Below are 23,246 nucleotides of genomic sequence, written 5' to 3'. Positions count from 1 at the left end.
TTTCATTATTTTTTTGTTGTTTGCTTGCATTTTGTTTTCTTTCTAATTTTTTTTTCCTTTTGGATCTTGATTTTTCTTGTGCAGCATATTTGTAGAAATACGTTTAGAGGAATTGCATATATTTAACATATATATATATATATATATATATATATATATATATATATATATACTGGATCACTTGCTGACTGGGGAAGGGGGAAGGAAGGGAGGGAAAAAATTAGAATATAGGGTTTTATAGGGCTGAATGTCAAAAAAAATATCCATGTATATATTTCAAAAATAAAAAGCCATAATTAAGAAAAACACTTGTCCATTTACTTCTGAGTCATCTCTTTAACTTTCTCACTTCATTCATTCAGAATTCCAGTGGCTTTCTGGGGGATTCTTCTGCAGGATAGGCTAGATACCTAACCACCATTAATGCCATCATTTCTATGAGAAAACTAGAAACTGATTTGAAATAAAACATATAGAACTCATTCTCAAGTTGAATTTTTTTTATTGAAAACTGTAACAAGCAAAACTGTGTATGGCTGATGTTCATTGCTATATGTCATCTTTTTCATAATCTAATGCCCCCTAAAAGCAAAATTAAAAAGTAAATATTATTCTTTAGCATTATCCAAACTATAAAAATGTCACAAAGCAAAGTAAATAGATATAACATTTAGATAATCTATTCAACTATGTGTTCTGATTATCTTCTATTCAACTATGTGTACTGTTTCAGTTTTAGTTGACTATTATCAATAAAATTCAATGGAATTTTTAAAATAAATTTTAAAAGTTTCAAAAACTGTTTTCAAAACAGTTATATAAAAGGTACATAAAATCACTTAAATCATATCAAAGCACAAACTATTCATTACCTTATTAATTTAACCTAAAATACCTTGTACATAGGCACCCAATAAATGTTTGCTCATTTGGATAAGATTTGCCTCAAGAGTTTTGTGTTTAGTAGAAGTAATTACCAAAAGCAAACCACAAGGTATTAATATAATTAGTATCATAAAAATATGTTGAAGTTTTCTTCATAAAGGGCCCATTATCAATAATTGATCACACAAGCCTAAGAAACATCATGAATTATGTAACACATATGTGTGTTGCCCTTTGTCTATAATAAACTACTCTAATATCAATCCCACACATTCAGTTGTTTCCAGTAGAAGAGATGGATTCCACCTCTCTCCCTTGTGATCAATGATGTATCTACAGAATTGGCAATCTGCCATTCAGAATCCAAAATTTGGTCAATGAAAAGATTCTGCTGTGAAGCTAACAAGCACACAGCCTAACACATTTATATTTATACTCTAACCAAAATAAAAGTTGTTCTTATCAAAACCCCTTTTCTAAAAATACTTACTTCCAAAACATTTGATTCATCTACTTCTTCAACTCGACTTAAATTAGGTGCTCCATACCTATCACTAATTTCAGCTAATGTCTTGTTTAAGGCATCCTACAATTCAAAAAATTCAGTTTCAATTTTAAGAGACCTTTTCAGAAAAAAGGTAATACATTTTAAAAGGATATTCCTATATTCATTTGCAATGAACAAAATGAATAAAATAAGAACATATTTAAGATTTTCAAAGTATTTTATATACATTTGATATAGTTAGGGTAAAATGGCTGCTGGTGACTAGAGAATTTTCCAGAGAAAAGTACAGAATGCTCAAAAGTAATCTTAGGCATTTGAAAATACTTTTAAAAATACATATAACTTTTAATCTTCTTATAATCATACTCTCAATGTCTCAGAAGATTCTAGTTATTTATAAAAATTAATTATCTTTTTATTTCCTCCAGGTGCCTATAAGTACAGTGTTCTAGCAATCAGTTAATAAATGATTGATAAATGAATATTTTCATTAATTTTGAGATGTAGCTTGAAAGCACATTTGGGACTTGATATAACTAGAATTTAGAAAGGCAAGGACTGCTCATTTAAATCTTTATTACCTTACTTACCTAATTAAAATAAAGATTAAAATTAATAAAGAAGACTTTTCTACGGGAAGCCTTTCCTAATAGTAGTCATTATTCTCTTTCTCCTCAAATTCTATTTTATTTATTTATTTGTTTAATTATTTAATTTCTCGAAGTAAAATGCAAACTCTATGGGGGCAAGAACTGTTTATCATTTTGTCTTTACAAGCCAAGTTCCTAGTATAATGCCTTCTACTTTATTTATAGGCACTTAATGTGTGTTGAATTTATTTGAAAATAATGTGTCAGAATTTACTTTTGCTTTTTAGAATGAATTACTGTTTTTCTCCTTACCCCTTCCACTGGAGTTCCTGATATAGTGTCTTCTTCTTCCCAATTTTGCTCCTCCTGGGACTCCAATTACAATATTACAATATTTAAAAAAAAGCTGAACAAAAACATTCTTTGTATAACTTCTCATTTTCTTTCCACTCTTCCACATAGTTTTACTGAATGATCAAATGCACATTGCAACAAGTCTTTCTCACAGTAGAATTAAAGTTATTAATCAATAGTTCATTCAAAATATACAAATCACAATCATCCATGCCCTAGTCTCATTCAGTGCAATTCACATCAATCTCTACTCAAAAAGAATCTAGCAGCATCAGAGGAGAAACAGAAGCATTTTCAAGCGCCATTACATAGGTAACACCAACAGACCTCAGTGACTGAAAATGAGGAGTGAGAGGGAGAAAGTGAGCATGACACCTAGTTTGCAAGGCTCAGTCACCAAGAGGATGGTGATAACCTCCACAATAAGAAAGAAATTCAGAAGAAAGAAAGGTTGGGAATGAGTAACATATGAATTTTGGACATGCTGAGTTTAGGATGTCTCTAAGACATCCAGTTCAAGATGCCTAACAGGTAGCTGAGGATATATGATACCAGTAACCTTCCTAGTCACCAAGATTTGCAATACAAGATTTGGAATCATCCTTGACTTCCTTTACTTTCCTCCTGTTTACCTAATTCCATCAATAGTTGGATTTTGTCAGTTCTATTTCCACAGCATTTCTTGCACCTATCCCTTCCCCACCCTTTCCATTCACAAGCCATTAGTCTTTTTAGGTTCTCATTACTTCTCACCTGGAACTATAATAACTTCCTATTTGATCTCCCCAGATCCATTATTGCTCTTCTCTAAACCATTCTCCCTATAGTTTCCAAATTAATATTATGTCATAAGTTCTCTAATCATTTGTATCTCCCTCTCTTTGAGGCAAATTAAAAACTGATCCTTCACTGTTTTCAAAATTATATCATCTCCAGAATGGCTTTCTTCTATCCATACATGTCTGGTCCACCTATCATTCCCAACTTCATCTTTACTCCCATTTCCATTTTCTCATCTAATACCATTAGCTATCAATTTATCACATAAAAGGAATAAAGAAGCTATATCTTTTCTAGGTTTAGAGTTCAGCTAATATGAGAACTATTTTTGTTGTGTTTTTTGAAGTATATCTGGTCCTACTGGTTTCTTATAGGGCCATTTTTTAATGATCTACTGGATTTCTTTTTCTGAATCTTGTTTATTCCATGCTTTATCAATCTAGCTCTTTTATGTTTTTGTCCTCATTTATCCATTTAAATTTTCAAAATTAACAGAGCTCTGTGTGTGTGTGTGTGTGTGTGTGCGCGCGCACGCATGTGCACATGCACTCTCATCATAATCTCTCATTTTTAATGTCAGAACTTAGGGTTTCTCCTCTTTTTAAAATTACATTTTCTGATTGTCTATCAATTTTCATGGTTCTTTTTAAAACTGCTATTAATAAATCCAGATTCCTCTTTCTGTTTCACTTTTCTTTACTCTGATCACAGTTACCTCCACTTTCCTACTTTCTATTGGTAAATTAGTCTTGTTTTCTTTCTAATTGTAGACTCAACTCCCTAAACTTCCCTTTTCCTATACATTAATATATATATTCAACACCATAAGCTTATTCTGACCACTACTTTGGTTGTTTACAATACATTTTGAAACATAGCCTATGACGTGTCACTCTATTTAATGTGATATAATATGGACTATTTCCCTTTTCACTCAGTCATTAATTACTTGTTTGGTTAATTAATTACTTGTTGATTTGGGGGAAATAATTGTTTTTTGTTTTGTTTTCTGTTTCCACAAGTACCTAATTCCTTTGGTTTGGTCTGTTTATTTTTTTTAATGGTGGCAGAAGGGATATCAAGTGTTTTCATTTGTATGGGGATGCTTGGTGTGCAAACTTCCTACAATGACACACATTTCTCATAGGTACGAACCAAAGAATTGCCTGGAGGCACTGAGAAGTTGTTACTGTGCATAGTCACTCAACTAGTGAAAGGCAGGATATGAATCCAGGTCATTTTGACTCCAAAGGCAGCATCTCTACATTCCACCATAATGTCAAAGGACATCTGTCTTATCATGCTATTATCTAGCTCCATTGTATTATTATCTACAAATATAGGATATGCATTTTCTACCTTCCAAATTTTTCTATAACTTTCTGACATCCTGGCTTCCTTCAAGTTTCAGCTAATGTCCTACCTTCTCCAAGGTCTCCCCATTAGACCCTAAGTTATTTGAGAGCAAGGAGGGTCTCTTTTGTCTTTTTCTTATCTCTGGCATTTAGCACAGAGCCTGAGTGGATGCTTTATTCATTGTTTCTCCTTCATCCCTGAAGAGAACTATGATATTAGAAAGGTAATGCCATGCCTTGCAAGGATCTAAGTGAGAGAGGGCTATGCAAAATCAATAGCCTCATTCTTTCTTCAAAAACCATCTGAGCCCAATAGCAAGATACAGATCCGGACAACTAAAAATCAGTAGGTGCTTAATAAATGCTGATTGACAGAAGTTATCTAACACATGATCAATTTTTAGGTAAACTCAATGTCATCCCTATTGAAAAGCCAACTGAAGGTGAATCCCTAATGCATTGTCACTAGGGTAAAAAGGATCCAGGACGAAGCAAATTCACATCATATTAAAGAGTTACACTGTGTTAAAGAAATATTTAACTTTGCTCTGATGATAGTTAAAAAACAAAAAAGAGGGACCTCTTCTTTTGCTATAACCAGATACACTTGATCTATCTATGACAGAACTGAGAGATCACTGGGGCTGAAATCAGAAAATCTAGATTCAAATCCCACCATTGAAATTTTCTAACTATGTGGCCTTTTGAAAATCATTAAAATTCTCTGATTATGACTCTCTTTAACTATAAAATGGGGATATAATGCTTGCAGCACATATCTCAGAACTTCAAGACATTTAATGAGCTAATAGATGGAACATCTTTGCACTTTAAAGTTTTAAAGTACTGTATTCAATGTCAGCATTATTGGTCTATTTCAATTTCTCCAGGCATTCCTAAGAAATTTTTCTGTGATTCTACTTAATCCCCCTTCCCCCGCATGTCTAGAGAACAGTTCTAGAGTTAGAATGGAGCTCTGGGTCAACATTGTCATTTTACAATGAGAAAACAGAATGCCTTGCTCAAGATCATATTTATAGTAATTGGTAGAGCCAAGATTTGGTCTTAGATCCTCTGACTCCAGAGCCATATCTGTCTTTCTCTTTGCAGCTTAAAAGAATCTTTCCTAATCAGTGTTATATTGAATCAATAAATACTAGGCTTTTTTTCTTCATAATAATATATGAATTCATTTGTGTGTTGTCCACCCATTAAGACTATTAGGCTCCTTGAAAGCAGGGATAGTCTTTTGAATTTCTTCATATCCCCAGAATTTAAAACAGTGACTGGGTAAGATGCTTCATTCCTTTTCTTTTTTTCCAATTTTTGGAAATTTTCTTGAACAATTTGCTAGGTAACAATGCTCAAAATTCTTTGCTTTTAAAAAATATTCCAGGATGTTTTTAATATTGACGTTAAAGTATTTTGTTCTAACTAACTCCAGTTTGTCATTTTAAAAGATTTTCAATTTTTTTCCATTTGAGTTTTTTCTAAAATTAAGTTCTAAATTTGTTATTTCTACTTACCCTACATTACATGCAATTTTATTTTCAAATGGATTAATTCTGTGTTTACTTGGGGAAATTTTTCTTTTTCAACTTAGAAACAATTTTCATGGTAATCATTCAAATTGCTTAATGGTACCCCATTAGCTATTAACAATACCATTGTTAGCATATTCTTAATGAAAAAGAATAATCAAATATATAGTTAAAGATAATAGAAGGACATATAAAAAGAATAGACTTCAAATATAATGAAAATAGACATAAAAACACGATACATGTACCTTCTCTTGCTCTTCTAAGGTCAATCTTTTCATGTCTTCTAATTCTGCTGCAATTCGTTGCTAAATAAAAATATCAAATAACATACATTAAATTAGACTAAAATAAATTTCTACAGATCAGTTGTTCTATTATCAAATTTATTATGGGTAATAAAATTCACATATGACTATGTAAGCCTGCCTACTGACATTTTCCTGTTCTCCATCACATTCTTCAGATTGTTTCATTGAGAAATCTTCTCAATTGTCAGCACATCCTTCAATTTTAGCTTCAATTCAGTGCAATTGCAAATTGGTATAGGGAGTACCTGGTAAGGAACCTCCTCCTATCAATGCAAACTCACAAGAATTCTGCAGTTTATAACCTTTGAAAGTTGCTTGAAGCACTGAAAGGTTAATGACTTGCTGGAAGTCTTCAGTATCAGAAGAAGACTTTCAACTCAGATCTCTAAGGGCATGTATTGTCAGTTGTTATAAATCATGTCCAACTCTTTGTGATCCCATTTGGGGTTTCCTTGGCATAAATACTGAAGTGGTTTGCACTTCCTTCTTCAACTCATTTTACAAATGAGGAAACTCAGGCAAACAGGATCAACTGCTTAAGTGTATGAGGCCAGATTTGAACTCAAGTTGAGTTTTGCTGACTCCAGGCCTCATACTCTATCCTCTCTACCAGTGAGCCATTCAGGGGCAAGGGCTATTTTGAAAAATAATAATTTGTTTCAGTAAAAGTAAAAAGGCCACTTGTTTACCTGTGTTGAGAACAAGAACTATTTTATATAAATTGAACTAGCCCGTTGTTGTTGTTTTGTCCTTCATTCTTGAAGGGGATTATGACATCAGGGAGGTGATAGTCACAACATATAAAACAGCATAACTGGACGTAACCCAGCATATAGTGGGAAACTCTGGTCTTTTTTAAGCTAAGGTCTTTAATAAGTCTCAGTCTGACTGAGGCAACTTCCATTCAATGATAAAGAAATGAGGCAGAGAATGGTCTCTTTTACTCAGTTTAAAAAAAAAATCCATCTGGGAGGGGAAAACCCTCTGTTTCTGACCAAAACAAAAATCATTGCTATTTATATTTGCTCTGAGCCAATCAGAGCCCAAATAATGACCAAGTGGGCTTTAGCCAGGGACTTATTGTCGACTAATCAATGAGAGTCAAGTAATTTAAGGTATGACTCTTAAGAAAGAAATATAACCTGTATCAAAGGATATGAACAGACAATTCTCAGATGAAGAAATTGAAACTATTTCTAGTCATATGAAAAGATGCTCCAAGTCATTATTAATCAGAGAAATGCAAATTAAGACAACTCTAAGATACCACTACACACCTGTCAGATTGGCTAAGATGACAGGAAAAAATAATGATGACTGTTGGAGGGGATGCGGGAAAACTGGGACATTGATGCATTGTTGGTGGAGTTGTGAATGAATCCAACCATTTTGGAGAGTAGTTTGGAACTATGCTCAAAAAGTTATCAAACTGTGCATACCCTTTGATCCAGCAGTGTTACTACTGGGATTATATCCCAAAGAGATTATAAAGAAGGGAAAGGGACCTGTATGTGCATGAATGTTTGTGGCAGCCCTTTTTGTAGTGGCTAAAAACTGGAAACAGAATGGATGTCCATCAGTTGGAGAATCGCTGAATAAATTGTGGTATATGAATATTATGGAATATTACTGTTCTGTAAGAAATGACCAACAGGATAATTTCAGAAAGGCCTGGAGAGACTTACACGAACTGATGCTGAGTGAAATGAGCAGGACCAGGAGATCATTATATACTTCAACAACAATACTATATGATGACCAGTTCTGATGGACCAGGCCATCCTCAGCAACGAGATCAACCAAATCATTTCTAATGGAGCAGTAATGAACTGAACTAGCTATGCCCAGAAAAAGAACTCTGGGAGATGACTAAAAACCATTACATTGAATTCCCAATCCCTATATTTATGCACACATGCATTTTTGATTTCCTTCACAAGCTAATTGTACAATATTTCAGAGTCTGATTCTTTTTCTACAGCAAAATAACGTTTTGGTCAGGTATACTTATTGTGTATCTAATTTATATTTTAATATATTTAACATCTACTGGTCATCCTGCCATCTAGGGAGGGGTGGGGGTAAGAGGTGAAAAATTGGAACAAGAGGTTTGGCAATTGTTAATGCTGTAAAGTTACCCATGTATATATCCTGTAAATAAAAGGCTATTAAATTAAAAAAAAAAAAAAAGAAATATAACCTGTATACCCCAAGGTATCTTGAGAGGTTTGGACAATCAAAATTTACATTTCTTTCAGCAATGGGATGTAAAAAAAAAATTTTTTTTTGATCACTGATCCATTAAAAGAGCAATGAAGCCACCAAGTTATTTTCTTGATTTTAATATCAGCCATTATTAGTAACAACCTATTATTGACCCAAAAAGGTATTTAGGTATGCAATTTAAAGGGAATGTTTAAAGATAATATAAAGGCAATTAGAATAACCAGCATCAAACTTCAAGGTACCTTCTCTAACTCTTCAAGTCTCTTCCTCTCTTTTTCTTGCATTTCCAACTCCAGTTGTTTCTAAACATACAAACATAAATAAATATGCAAAATAAATCAGAATATGAAGTACTATGAATCAATTCTTCCATTCTTAAATATCCTAAGAGCAATGAAATTCTATGCACCCACCTAAATTTCAGAAACAAGCAAAATTATTTAATATGTTTAAATCCTTAAAAAGAACTATTAACAAAAATTGCAAGTAAATTTCTTTCATAGGTAAACTCTATCCACAGTTGGTAGAAATAAATAAATGAATGAATGAGTGCATAAAATAATAAATAAAATCAAGTATTTTCTTTATGCATGAAGTTACTAGATTTAAGATTTCAATAACTATTGAAATTACAAAAGCTCTCAGTAGTCAAAGATTAGCCTTCATATAGACAACTCTTCACCATTTAAGACATGAATGGGAAACCATTTTTTTTTCTGCCAAGAGCTATTTGGATATTTATAACATCATTCCTGAGTCATACAAAATTATAGAACAAAAAGAAGTGCGAGGTTATTGTACCTAGTTTTCAGCTTATCATCACCTGTGATTGTCTTAGCAGATGACTGCTAGTGCCCTATACAGATTCTGGGTCAGGGTTTCCCCACTCCTGATTTAAGATAATGAAAGGAAAATCGTAGGTATACTCCTTTAAGTCACTAATAATCAAAATGAGTAATTAATAAAGCATAAATAAGCTACCATTTCCTCAATTAATTCTGACACAAATGACCATAATGTTCTTATTTTATCACAAAAATGACTTAGTATCAACAGATTTAGCTCATACTGCTGTTTCTAATCAGATTGTATAAAATATGGATGAGAATTCTTTGGCTCAGTTGCAACATAAAGATGCAACCTAAATTAAGCCTCATATAGTGCTGTATCTACTCCATTCAAAGCTCAATATTTTCAGTAGTCTAATAAAACAACAATGATGATAATAGTTAACATTTATAGAGCATTAAAGTTTGAAAAATGCTTAGAATTGTTAACCCTATATGGTAACAAGCTTTTGTAGTTTTTAAATTACCTTTGTGTCTCTCTGTGTCTGTGTCTAGTCTGTCTGTCTCTCTGTGTGTGTCTGTCTCATTGTGACTCCATCCTAGTATACCTTGCACTAAAGTAGGCATTTAATACATGTTTGTTGAATTTATTTTTATTTTAATTTAATTTCTGTTACATTCCACAATTGATTATCCCAGCCCCATAAAAGAAAAAAGGTTCTTCATCATAAAGTTAGTATCTGTTATTTAGTTATGTCTAACTCTTTGTAACTACATCAAAAATTTCTTGATAAAAATAAAGGAGTAGTTTGCCATTTCCTTCTGCCACTCATTTTATAAAAAGGAAAATGGGGCAAACAGGGATAAGTGACTTAGTATCACAATTATCAAGTGTCTGATGAATCTTCTGATTCTACAGCCCAGAACTCTATTCACTGGACCACCTAATTGCCCAATTACTAACAAGTGAGTAACTCTAACCTTCCTGAAAAAAACAAAAAATAATTTTTAAATCATTAGAAGAACAATCTTTGGCAGTAGGATCCTGTTAGCCTTGCCTTAGTCTACATGGCTACATACCATTGCCCTTTATCTCCTGTACACTTTCCTTTGATTTTCAGGGGAAAATGAAACATCCTAGGCAAAATGGTTCTTCTGTACTTTTTCACATAAGGCATTGATAGTATTCAAATGAGTATCATTCAATCAGTCAGAACAACATTATGAATAAATTATTACAATCCTTCTCAGTACATGCAATTCTTTTCACTGATTTCTTCATGATCTTAACTTTACCATTCAACATTTACTAACCTCAAAAAGCTTTCTCAAAGCAAAAGTATTTGGAAAGGACTTTTGAGAAATCCCTCTACCTTTCTCCCAATTTAATCTTCTGAAAGTTTCTGTCCTCACAAAGAAACTACTATGAAGTAGAGGAGGAAGGAACTCAAGTCTACTGGTTATTACCTAAGAATTTTCATTCAGTGTTTATCAAATAGCCAATATGGAACCATGGTTCCTCCCCCCCATATGCTACCAGAGGGGAGAAAAAAAAAAGAAAATAGGAAAGCAAGGAAAAGAACAAGAATCAGAGAGCAAGAGTAATAATGATAATAATAGCTGACATTTATATAACACTCTTATTAAGGTTTGCAAAATGCTTTACACTATTCTCATTTGAGCCGTACAATAACCATTTGAAAAAGGTGATACTATCCAGTCAGTAGAGAGAAAAAGAAAAGGAGAGAAATCATACAGAAAAACAGAGGATAAAGGATCATAAAGAAAGTGACAAACAAAAATGCAGAGTGGAAACTGATCCTGCATTGTTCCAGACTCCTGAGGTCTCCCTGCTCATAACACTAAAAATGCCTCCTATTTGTTTGGAGGGGGAAGGGAGGAGAGAAGAAGGAAAGTGTCTCCTTTCCCTCTCCTTTCTCTCTTCCAGGATAGTTGAGCTGAGCCAATTCCCTAGCACTACTCTGAAATAGATAGACAGATAGATATAGAAATGGACAGACATTTACATAATTTCACAAGTTTAACAAAAATTACTAAGCATCCACTGTGAACAAGAATATGTCAGAAGCAATTTCCAAGATTAATAAAAGTCAGATTTTACTACTAAAGGATTAATCTTTGTCATACCTGCTGAAAGTACAGCTCCTCTTCTTTCAGTTGTTTCAACATTTCCTGCTCCATCCTAGCAGCTTCTTGCTCTTGCTGCAACTGAGCCAGTTCCATTCTCCTCTAGAGTTGTTTAAAAAATTGTATGAATAAGTGAAAAATGCACCAATCAGACCATCTGACTTAGTTGCTTCCTTTCTTCTTACTCACCATTTGTTGTGTTGCCATGTTTTTCTTGTATTTGTAAAGCCAGAATGCCAAATATTCTATTGGATCTACTGGCTTAAATTTGGCCACATCTGCAAGAGCCTGACTAAGGCAATGACCAAGAAACCTTCGAAGATATCTCGACTCCATTTGTATCCAATGAAAACTACTGTGTAAATAAATAAATTGCATTAGTAAGGATTGACTGTTTCAGTTAAGGCAACAATGTTATACATTATCTATGAAGAGTAAATGAGAAGATGTTACATACAATATCTATGAAGAGTAAATGAGAAGATATTACAAAATAATTCACAGAATGGTTAATATATGATAATAGCTGACATTTATATAATACTCTTAAGGTTTGCAAAATGCTTTACACCTTATCTCATTTGAGCCTTACAATAACTATTTGAGAAAGGTGATACTACCCAGACAATAGAGAAAGAAATGGGGAGAGATCATACAGAAAACGGGATAAAGGACTATATGGACTTAAAGAAAAGCAAAGATGCTCTTAGAAAGATCTCTCAGCAGTAAGGAAGGTGCTTGCTATTTAAAGACCACCGCTTCCTAGACACTTGCAGAACAGCCAAGAGGATTTCAAATGTAAAGGAAAGTCTAGCAGTCAAGTCTGAGAGGAATAGAATGCACTAGGAACTTCTTTGGGGCCCTTTCTGGAGCCAATATTCCAATGAGTACTAATAATTTCAGGCAACTACAAGTAAGTGAAATTACCAGGAGACTACATAGTACTATGTGATGGATACTTTTAGCCCAAAAATTATCTCCCTAAAGCTCCAAAATATATCTTTCTTATAGGCTTTTTCATAGCATCTAAAATTTCCACAAGTCTTTTCTTTCTCTCTCCAGTATCCAAAGGAAGTAACACATGAAGTCTTTAACAATCAAACAAGAGTCATTTAATGGATACTGGAGACTAGAATGACTACCTATGAACTGATTGATCCTGGGTAAATCAATTAATCTCTCTGGATCTCAGTTTCCTAAACTTAAAAATTATGAGATAAGATTCATAAAATGTCTTTCCAGCTGTAAATCCTGCAATCTCATTAACATATCTGTATTAAATTTACATGTCAATTAGTCAAGAAACATTTATAAAGCCTCCTGTTATAGTTTGTTTTTGAAGATGACCAAAATGACATCACTATGTTAGAGTTGAGTTACAATGTGTTCCACTCTAGCTGATCAGACAATATGAATATGAAGTGCTCTGCCACAGGTCAGACACAAAAAATCCATCATGAACCTACTACGTGTCAGGTACTGCGTTAAGCATTGGGAATACAAAAAAAGTTAAAAGATAGTCTGCTCTCATGGACCATGCAAACAACTACAAACAAACAAGCTAAAGAAAGGATCAATTGGAAATAATCAAGAGTGAAGGCAGTAAAATTAAGGGAAAGTCAACTTCCTGTTAACCAGTGGGGTTTTAGCTAGGACTTGAAGGAGGTCAGGAAATGGAGATGAGAAAGAAGTATATTCCAGCCATGGAGAACAACCAGTGAAAATTTATATTTAGGAAAAGAAGTCTCTTGTTCAAGGAAAGGAATGGAAAAGGAAAGTTGGGAGAGGAAGAAATGATGGGGGGAGTCAGGGTCAAGAGGGAGAGAAGTAGGAACAGGGAGAGATACAAAGTATAAGAAGACTGAAAAGGAGTGAAGAGGGCCACAGAGTATAAAGGACTTTGAAAACCTAACAGAAGATTTTATATTTGATTCTGGAAGAACCAGACACAATAAGTTGAGGGCTGCCACTAGATTGTGAGCCAGAGTGACTTGGAAGATGGTGGTATTAAAGCAGTGCTAGGGAAATTAGGAAAGAGCGTTTGATGAGAAAAATAACAAGCTCAGTTCTAGATGCATCAAACATAAGATGCTTACTTAGACCATTAGCTATAGCAGGATCCTAAAGAAATATCATATGATGAGCGTTATTAGGTACTAGATTGGGTGGAAAAAGTGAGAAATAAGCAGCCCATGGGACAATAATGACCATAAGTTAAAACAAAATGGTGTGTGTGTGTGTGTGTGTGTGTGCGCGCGCGCGCGTGCAGAAGCAGAGACAGAGGGATAGGGAGAGATAGAGGGAGAGAGAGAAAGAGAGGGAGAGGGAGGAGAACAAGAAGAAGAGGGGGAGGGAAGAGAAAGAAAAGAAACAATTAAATCAGTAGTCTTGCATTTCAGCAGGCAGTTTTGCAAAGGCAAAATTGTGTCTTCATTTCAGAATCCTTTTGTAAAATAAAAAAAAAAGAAAAAAGAAATATACTCTGTGTTGCTACAAAAAAAACCAGACTAAACAATAGGTGGAAATAATTTCAATAAGCAGACCACAGATTATCATAGGAAAACTTACCAGCTGTCTTACAATAGTGCAGCTTGCTGAGGTTCTGAACAAGCCCCTTGGAACAATGGTTTCCAATTGCAAATGAATCTCTCTCATTTAAAAAAAAAAAGTTGCCACATTTCATTTTTTAAACTCTACAATTAATTTATTTAGTTTATATTTAATCTGAACAAAATTGTTAAAAATTACCCTTTTATAACATAACACAAATTAAACATAAAATAATGTAACATCAATATTTGTTGACAGAAAAATTCCTTTGCAACTTTATTTCTTATAAAATAAAAAGAGGCATCAGGGCCTATCAGATAGGGAGATTGCATCAGTCAGAATGATTTGCCTGGTCTCAAAGAACTGGAACTCAAAGACCAAAGAAGTCATTCACACTCCCAGTGCTCTAGACAATTCTATAAGGCTAGATTCAAAACAATAGCCTTAGTAATATTACTCATATGATAAGTGGATTTGTTTTTCAGGGCAACATTTCTCAAAACGTGGCATATCATTGATGATCCTTCTAGATACATTATTTTCCACTCACTAACTAAAATCAGTATTTTTGTCTCTAGTTACAGGACACAACCCTATTTCACAAAAGATGTCATGGACATTAGTAAAATATTCCACTTTGATTGTATCAAAGATTTGCCTATAGGAAAGGGGCCCACGTGCAAAAATCTTTGTGGCAGCCCTTTTCATTGTAGAAACTGGAAACTGAATGGATGCCCATCAATTGACGAATGGCTGAATAAATTATGGTATATGTATATTATGGAATATTATTATTCTGTAAGAAATGACCAACAGGATGATTTCAGAAAGGCCTGGAGAGACTCATGTGAACTGATGCTAAGTGCAAGCAGAACCAGGAGATCATTGTACATGGCAACAAGAAAACCATAACAATGATCAATTTTGGTGGAAGTGGCTCTCTTCAACAATGAACTGATTCAGACCAGTTCCAATTGTTCAGCAATGAAGAGAGCCATCTATACCCAGAGAGAGGACTGTGGGAACTGAAGTGTGGACAATATAGCATTTTCATTCTTTCTGTTGTTGTTTGCTTGCATTTTTGTATGTCTTCTCAGTTTTTTTTTCTTTCTAGATCCAATTTTTCTTGTGCAGCAGGATAATTGTATGGATATGTATACATATTTCACATATATTTTAACATGTATTTGAATACCTGCCAGCTAGGGGAGAGGGTAGGAGGAAGGAGGGGAAATTTTGGAACAGAAAATTTTGCAAGGATCAGTGTTGAAAAATTAACCATGCATATGTTTTGTAAATAAAGTTATAATAAAAAATTATAATAAAAAATAAAAAGTTAAATACCATGAAAAAAAAAAAAAGATTTACCTATAGCCAAATCAGAAGATGTTCAGAGACTTATGCTTCTTTCATTGTGCAGTCACAAAACACTTCTACTATTTTTCTTCAAATAAGAATAAATGCAACATAGTTGTCAATGGGTTCCTTATGCATTCATATTCAGAAATAGCCAGATTTTTTAAATGAGTTGATTTTATATAGTAGTCTAGAGTTTAATAAGCAAATCTTCATTTCATTTTCAGAATAGGTATTTTTTTCCTCTTTCTTGTGAAACATTTCAAATATACTTGTAAACATTCATAGTTCTAAAGTCCTTCTGGATCAATAGTATTGAAAGAAATAATAATCGATGATTTGGGGAGAAACAGTTTTCCCTTTTTTCTAAAGTCCTTATTTCAAAGTTCAGCCTCTGAAGGACAGGGCTGAGGACGGCAGATAGGATGAACATTTTCTTCAATCTAAATATTGCTACCATATCCCCAATCTTATAAGGAATTTAATATAAAGTGAAATTGGCCCATTGCCTTCTTATTCAGCCCTGGATGGGGATAGACAGATCCTTTGTCCGGATTTTCCCAAACTGGGGGTGATTTGAAGTAAATGATACAATCAAGCTCCTCATTGGAATCGTTCCACCTCTCATTTTAATATTTATTCTCTTTCATTAATTATTAACCAATCAAGAGTCAATTACCACCTTCAGGTATACATACCTTCCAAGGGCATATAAGCATTGAGTGAGTTCCAGGAGAGATCTTTTGGCATTTCAGAGTGTCACTGACCGATTTAATTGATAATATGCTAGCATTGTTAATAAAATGATTAACTGCCTAGAAACTGTCTCTTAAACATTTTAAATTCCACAGTATGAATTTGTAGATCTTGCATTGATCTTTTTCAAACTATTTCAAAAAGATGCACAAAGTACACCAATTTCAGTAGGAAATTCAGAAGCAAATATAGAATTTACTTCATCTTTATGACTGTCATTAAGAAAATAGTAAATTTTAATTTTTATTCAATAATCTTTCAAAACATTTTGGCACGTGAAAGACAATACATTTATGGCTGTTGTCCTTCAAAGAGGACAAAAATGACATTATGTTAGAGTCAAGTTAGTGTGTCTGACTGTGGCTGAGCAGGTCAATAAGAGCCACGGTTTGGACACAAATCATCCCTATGAATATTTCAGGTGGCTTCTCTAACTTTGCACATCTTGCATTTCTTCTGAGCTAATTAAATTCTGATTTGCTCTTTCAGTACAGCACTTTCTCTCATGAGGGCACATGCTGTGCAGTCCTATGCCAGTCCCCCATGTCTTACAATCAATTCTAAAGTTCTTGAGATCTTCAGAGTGTCCTTGTATTGTTTTTTTTTTCTGACCATCTTGTGAGCTCTTGCCCTGTGTGAGTTCTCCATTAGACAGGGTTTTTTTGTTTTGTTTTGTTTTTTTGGCAAGCATACATTTGGCATTCAAACAAGGTAGCAGCAAATGAAAGACAAAACATATATAGCAATAATATAAAAATACATATCTCAAGGCTTTGCACCTAAATTGTCATGTAATTTTACAAAAAGTCTTTCTTTTAATGGTCTGGTTCTTTTTCTTTCTCTTTCTTAATAAAATAGGTTACTTTTGTCACAATTTTAAAAACTCTTGTTCCTCATATTTATTAATAAATTATGAAGCATATAATGTATGCAAATTGCACAAAGGGGCCACTCATGCTTAGAGACATGCATTTCATTCACTGCTAAGTTCGATATTTTGTCCAAAGCAATTCTCCAACATTATGTAATTTTCATTTAAAATTATAACAATTACCAAAAAAAAATTTCTCTTACTGGGATATTGTCATCAATAGGTTCACAAAATTACAAATCTTCCCTAACATATGTTGCAGTATAATACACAAATAAGCAAATGGCCCATTCTAGAAAGCAAATTAGAAATAATGCATAAAAAGTAACTTTTGACTATACCCCCTCCCACTTTGACTACAGATGGCAAACTTTTCTGATTTGTTACCTAGCTTTATCGAATTTTTTCTTCTCTCTTCAATATACAAGATAGAAGGAAGAACACACTGAGAAATGAAGGTGATATAAAAACAAAAGTGATTAAAATTCATGTTACAATGTTTTTTAAAAGATCAGTTTCTAAACTATCTAAGGAAGAGAATAAGTATTATGGTATTTAAACAAAACAAACACAGTCTAACTTCAAGTTCACATGCTTCACACTCAGATATGACAACTATCATAACAGCAATTCATCTGGGGTCACAGAACTACCTGCCAACTCAAAATTGTTCTTATCTGCTCATAATGAATTAAAATAATCATTGCTCTGAATTTATTATCATTTGGAGAAATTTGCCATGATGTCTTTTTGTTGGCTTTGATTTGAAATTTGTTTTCATTGAACAAAAACTCAAAAATGTACAATAACCTTGGTCATTACTTTATATTCCCAACTACAATAGTACCTCTTGCCTCTCTCCAATAGGCTTTATTTCATTATCTAATCACCTGCCTGTTTCTATTGCTCTGGAGCTGGCCATGAGATGACCTGTAGTAAAGGAATACAGTAGAGAGATATAGTACAGGAGTACAATAAAGCCTACTATCCACTAAACTACTTGGCTGAACCTGGAGTCAAAAAGACTCAACTCTGTGAATTCAAACCTGGCCTTAAAGAGACTAATTAGCTGTGTGATCCTAAGTGGGGTCATATAGAGTAAAAAACAATTGAATAACAAGAACAAAAATGGTCAGGTAAGGAAGCCTCCAACTAACACTTTAAAAGATTTGGGCTTTTGTTATCTGATTTTTGTTCTGTTTATTTTTTTTACTTGTTTGTTTTTTCTTTCATTTTTTTATTAAAGTGCAAACTCTACCCCCCACCCCACCTCCGAGGAAAAGAAATACTACAAAGGATATCTGAGATATGATGAGCCCCTCAGAAGAATTATAAGAAAAATGAGAAATTCCATATACTTCAAGTCCCCCCCCTTGCTGAGACCACCTCTCTAAAAACACCTCATATAGTAATACAATTGTTCTAAAGCTCAGCTATTTCTTCAATAGTAAGAGAAGGATACAGGTTAGAAGGTGTGTCCAATTTATTTAACAACCATATGTCTTCCTGTCCTAAGGAAGAGGTGGACTCTAGAGGATATCTTAGGCCCTATGAAAATCCTAATGCACTATCACATGTTTTACCCTCAAACAATTACTGTCAAAATATCACAATGGTGATCCTAGGCTAGGATAACTCACAAAGAATAATAATAAACACTCTATAGCATTAAAGAACCTAGAACCCAAGTAGTCCTCTCCTCAGCTTCTTCCTTCTCAAGTACATCCGCAATAAGTGCAAGCACATTTCCAAGAAATCTGTCTCCAGCACTTCAGGAAAACATCAACTGTCAATTTCCAATCAACTGTCAAATTCCAATCAATATTCCCTGGGAAGCAATAATAGTATAGACAGAATAAAAAATGGGAATTTTGTTATGTGACTTAGAAGAAATCCTAACACCTCCAACCTCCATTTCCCAATGGATTTTACACCATTCCCCTTTGGAGCATATTATGTTCCATCAAAACTGGACCACAGATCTCTATTCTCACCCTGTGTACTCTAGCCTCCATGCCCAGTCCCATATGCCTCAAATGAACTTTACATTTCCTAGCAGTTCAACTCTTTCTTTTCCTTTTGGACTAGAGGTTCTTTCCCTAGAGTTGATTCCTCCATACCCAAAGGTTCAAGGTATTTCAAGGACTTGGAGGATTTGGATGGGGAAAAGATTGTGTCAAATGTTTCAATAAAACATCTTTCTACTTCTTTATAATTAATTGTATATAACTTTTATGCATTTAAAATCATTATTCTGAGAAAGGCATCATTAAGCTTGACTGGAGTGCCCAAAGGATCTATGACACAAAAGCTTAAGAACTCCTTTTATAAGGAGGATTCTAGAAAGATGTCAGAATAGGTTGATAATTTCCAGCTCTCCCGATTTCCACAACAAATAGAACAAATTTGTGCCTCAGGGCAAACCGACTGGTGAAAAACCAAGGAGACTTGGGGCAGAACAGGGGTCCTCCTGGTACAATCAAGAACATATGAAGAAAGACCTTGGGCTCAGAATTAACCCATGTAAAGTGCAAACACCTCCAGGCTAACTCTGCAGAAACACCAAGTGGGGAACATTGGGGAAAGCTGAATGTGGTTGGAACCTCAGTAGGAGCCACAGAAACTTTCACCTCCCGGACAGTGTATACAGAAGAAGTCTGGGAAGACAAAGAACCTGAGCTGATGAAGAATACCAGGCCAACCAGGCACTGGGAGAATAGAGGCAGTGGGGCACAGATGCTGCTGACTGAAGGCACTTGCTGGAGGGGAGAGCTCTAGGTTTTGGGTTCCTAGTAAGAAGAGGGAGCAGAAATAAAGCCAGAGACACCATCCCCCATTGCAGGATTAGAGATTCTTCCACTAATACCTCATATTTTTATTTAAAATTAACCGAAAAAGATGAAAGAGCCCCACCATAGAAATTTACTATGGGAATAGGGAAGACAGAGGGTTCATTTTTAAAAGAAGACACTAAAGTAAAAAAGAGTATCTTCTGCCCCAAAGAATAACATGACATGGCTCCCTGCCCTGAGAGAATTTATACAAGAACGCAAAAAAGAATTTAAAAATCAAATGAGATACACTGAAGAAAAATTTAAAAAAATAAAAATAAAAACCATCCAAGAAAAACAAGAAGTTGGTTAACCAACTAAAAAAGTAGAGTTTCAAAGATGAAAATAACTCATTGAAAACTGGAATTGGGCAAGAGGAAGCCCGTGAAGTTATAAGAAAAAACAAAACAAAACAGGTTATTAAAAATTTTTAAAAATAGAACAGAATGTAAAACATAAGAAAAACAACAGATGTGAAGAACAGATCAAGAAGAGAAAATATGAGAATTTGACTGCCTGAAAGTTGTGACCAAAAAAGAAACCTTGACACAATAATTCAAGAAATAATCCAAGAAAATTATCCTGGAATAATTAAAAATGAGGGAAAAGTAGAAATAGAAAAAATCCACATATCTCAACCTCCATGAAATCCTTTGTGAAAAACATGTACAAAAAAAAATGTTATGCCAAATTTTGAAACCCCCAGGTCAAAGAGAAAAATTTGCAAGAACAGGAATTCCTCTTATAGACTATAGCTTCCAGACCAACTAGGAAAGAATGCTAGATAGAATCTAAGTAGAATACTTGATATTCTACCTAAAAGAATACTATTCTACCTAGAAGAATCCCTGTCTATTACGGTAGAGGGCTCAGCCTCCTTTCTCCATGCCACAATCTCATCTCTTCTAGTGGAAGATATTTCCTGAAGGCTGATGAGAAAAGATGGAAAAAAAGATTAAGGGTTAGAGAAAAGAGAAAAAGATTCAAATCCTTGTCTTATGACTTGTGTGACTAAGATCATCTCCATGCCCCCTTTCAACTCTTCAGATGTAAAATAAAGATTCTAGTTTAGAGATCTGTGGTTCCTTACAAGTTGTAGTAATCCTATGCCAATACCCCTTTTTTTATCCTTAAATCTATATACCTAAAATAGTCTCTTCTTGTAGGAGGGATCAATAATTGTTTGCCAAATTGAACTCTTATATATGTCTCAGTTTTGTAGTCATTAAAATCCAATTGGGATGGGGAGAGAAGAGTCTGGGTGTAATTACCTCTTGAGTTTCTTTCTAGCTCTAGGAAATTGAATAAAAAGGGGAGAATCTTTCTGACTCACTAATTTAAATTTGGTCACAGAGAGAAGAAAGTTAGGATTCAGAAATGGAGGAAGAGGAAGGTGGAGGGAAGAAGGGAAAGAATGAAGCAGAGGGGAAAGGAAGGAAAAAGGAGCAGGGGAAGGAGGGAGGAATGAAAAAAAAGGAGGAAGGGAGGTGTGAGGAAATGAATGGGGAGGAGAAAAAAAAAGAGGTGGGGGAGAAAGAAGGATCAGTGGAGAAAGGAGGGAGCTGAAGAGGGAGGAAACAGGAAGGTTATGTGTAGAGTTGGGAGGAGGGAGTAAGAAGGAAGAGACTGGAAGTGAGGAAGAAGAGAAGAGGAGAAGGAAGAAAAGTGAGAGAGGAAAAACGAAGAATGAAGGAAAGAAGGAGAAAGAAGATATTATAAAGGACGAAGGAGAAGACAGGAACGAGGAGAGAGGGAAAGAGAGAAGAGAAGACGGAAAGTGGTGAAGATGGAGAAGGGAGAAGAGCAGATGATCAGTAGTAAAGGAGGAAGGAGTAACCTAAATATAAAAGGTCAAAGAGTAGGTCCCATAGTTCAACTCTCTCTTCAGAAATGGGGAAACTGAGGCACAGAGTTCAACTCCCTCATTTTACAGAAGCCGGGAGTTAATCATTAAAGAGTCTTGCCCTAGCTTGTGCAGACTGGGATTGGAAAGAGACCCTCTCATACCTTGCACAAGGTGTACGCCCCCCCTTCCCCAGAAGCGTCCTGATGCGAGGGCGCAATTGCCGGCCCCACCACCACCGCCAACAACTACCTCTCCTCGTCCTCCGACGATTAGGACTACCCAGAGACCGACAATCGCCGCAACACCCCGAAAGCCCGCTCCTCTCTACTGGCCACAGAGGTCACAGAGACCACAGCGACCCCAACACGCATTTACTACGGCCGCGTTCGCGTCTCTTCCTTTGCTAGGTAACGGAGCCTGGCGCATGCGCTCTAAGGCAGGAATGGGACAGAGGAGGGAGGGACAATGGAAAAGGGGAGCTGCAGTGAACTTGAGGTTCTCTGGGGTGTCAGGATGAGTGACACATGAGGGTCGCCTACCTGCATCCTGGACAAATAGAGGGAGGAGGGGAAGGAAGATGCTAAGAGACCATGGAGATGCTGCAGCTGTTAAAGGCTCCCCAGCCACCCCCGCCCCACTCTATTTGAGCCTTGCTTTTCCAGGATTGCCCTGGATCGTGAGAATTGACTTTGCGGTAGAGTGGGGCTCTTCTTTGCATCCCGGAAGGAGACACCTATTAAAGGAGGGTAAACTATTAAAGAAACCCTGAGGGCCGAGAAAGCAGATCTCTCTCCAAAAGTGCTTGGAATATTTAAAGGGACATTTTGGTGCTGGAGACTCACAGTGATGAAGTTTAGAATAGATTTACTAAAAGACACATGGTTACTGAAAGATTGTGTGTGCAGTAGAGCTGTGTGGCTACATGAGTTGTCTAAATGCAATTAGACAAACCACGTAGACATACATATCTTACATGGGCAGCACACGTATCTTATATTTGATTAGGTTTTGTATTTTTATCCCATTGCAGTCAGGTACATTTGGATTCAATTGGATACAAACCAATAAAAGTCATGCCCATTCACTGTGCTCTTCCAATTAGTGGTACATTACATCCCAATTCCTTCAGTGAGGGTCTTCATCTTTGCCTTTTTTTTTTTTTTTTTTTTTTTTTTTTTGTAACCCCAAAGCATAACTCAGAAACTTTCACAGAGTAAACACTTAAATGTTTTTTGACTTACTGAATGCTTCCAGGTCTCACGATGGTTTTTTTGTTTGTTTTTTTACACTCTGTGAAAATTGGGAAACAAGAAACAAAAGAACATGGAACTGGTTTTTTAATAGGCCTGAGCTCACAGAAATCAAAGGATTTATAGCTGACTCTTACAGAGAGATTAGTCCAATCCAATGTCCAATTTTAACATTTATAAATGTTTATGTTATAAATGAAAAAATGAAAAACTAGGGAAAAAAATGACTGCCTAAAGTCACAGAGCTTAGCACAATTCTTGGAACATAGAATATGTTAATCCAGCTTCGATCACTCAAGC

At 34.9% G+C, this 23,246-nt stretch overlaps 1 protein-coding gene across 7 annotated transcripts in view; it reads right to left on the bottom strand.

Moving 5' to 3' along the window:
- Window positions 1–485: 485 nt before the first annotated feature.
- DYDC1 (DPY30 domain containing 1) overlaps window positions 486–23,246 on the bottom strand; it is a 45,693-nt gene continuing 22,932 nt past the window's right edge. The window contains exons 1-8 of one of the 7 annotated variants that reach the window (XM_012540738.2): window positions 21,946–22,086; window positions 11,676–11,841; window positions 11,487–11,588; window positions 8,793–8,852; window positions 6,262–6,321; window positions 2,296–2,355; window positions 1,376–1,471; window positions 486–582 (exon numbers count right to left, since the gene is read on the bottom strand). In XM_012540738.2, the coding sequence (XP_012396192.1) occupies window positions 550–582; window positions 1,376–1,471; window positions 2,296–2,355; window positions 6,262–6,321; window positions 8,793–8,852; window positions 11,487–11,588; window positions 11,676–11,822 (558 nt within the window). In that variant the 5' untranslated portion in view covers window positions 11,823–11,841; window positions 21,946–22,086 and the 3' untranslated portion in view covers window positions 486–549. Of the gene's footprint in view, window positions 583–1,375; window positions 1,472–2,295; window positions 2,356–6,261; window positions 6,322–8,792; window positions 8,853–11,486; window positions 11,589–11,675; window positions 11,842–14,054; window positions 14,135–21,857; window positions 21,878–21,945; window positions 22,087–23,246 lie in introns of those variants that run through there. The other 6 variants (XM_012540739.2, XM_031956368.1, XM_012540737.2 and 3 more) reach the window with 6 other exon arrangements.

This window comes from Sarcophilus harrisii, chromosome 2, assembly GCF_902635505.1.
Source record: "Sarcophilus harrisii chromosome 2, mSarHar1.11, whole genome shotgun sequence".
Lineage (NCBI taxonomy): Eukaryota > Metazoa > Chordata > Mammalia > Dasyuromorphia > Dasyuridae > Sarcophilus > Sarcophilus harrisii.
This window is presented reverse-complemented; position numbering and strand designations above follow the sequence as displayed.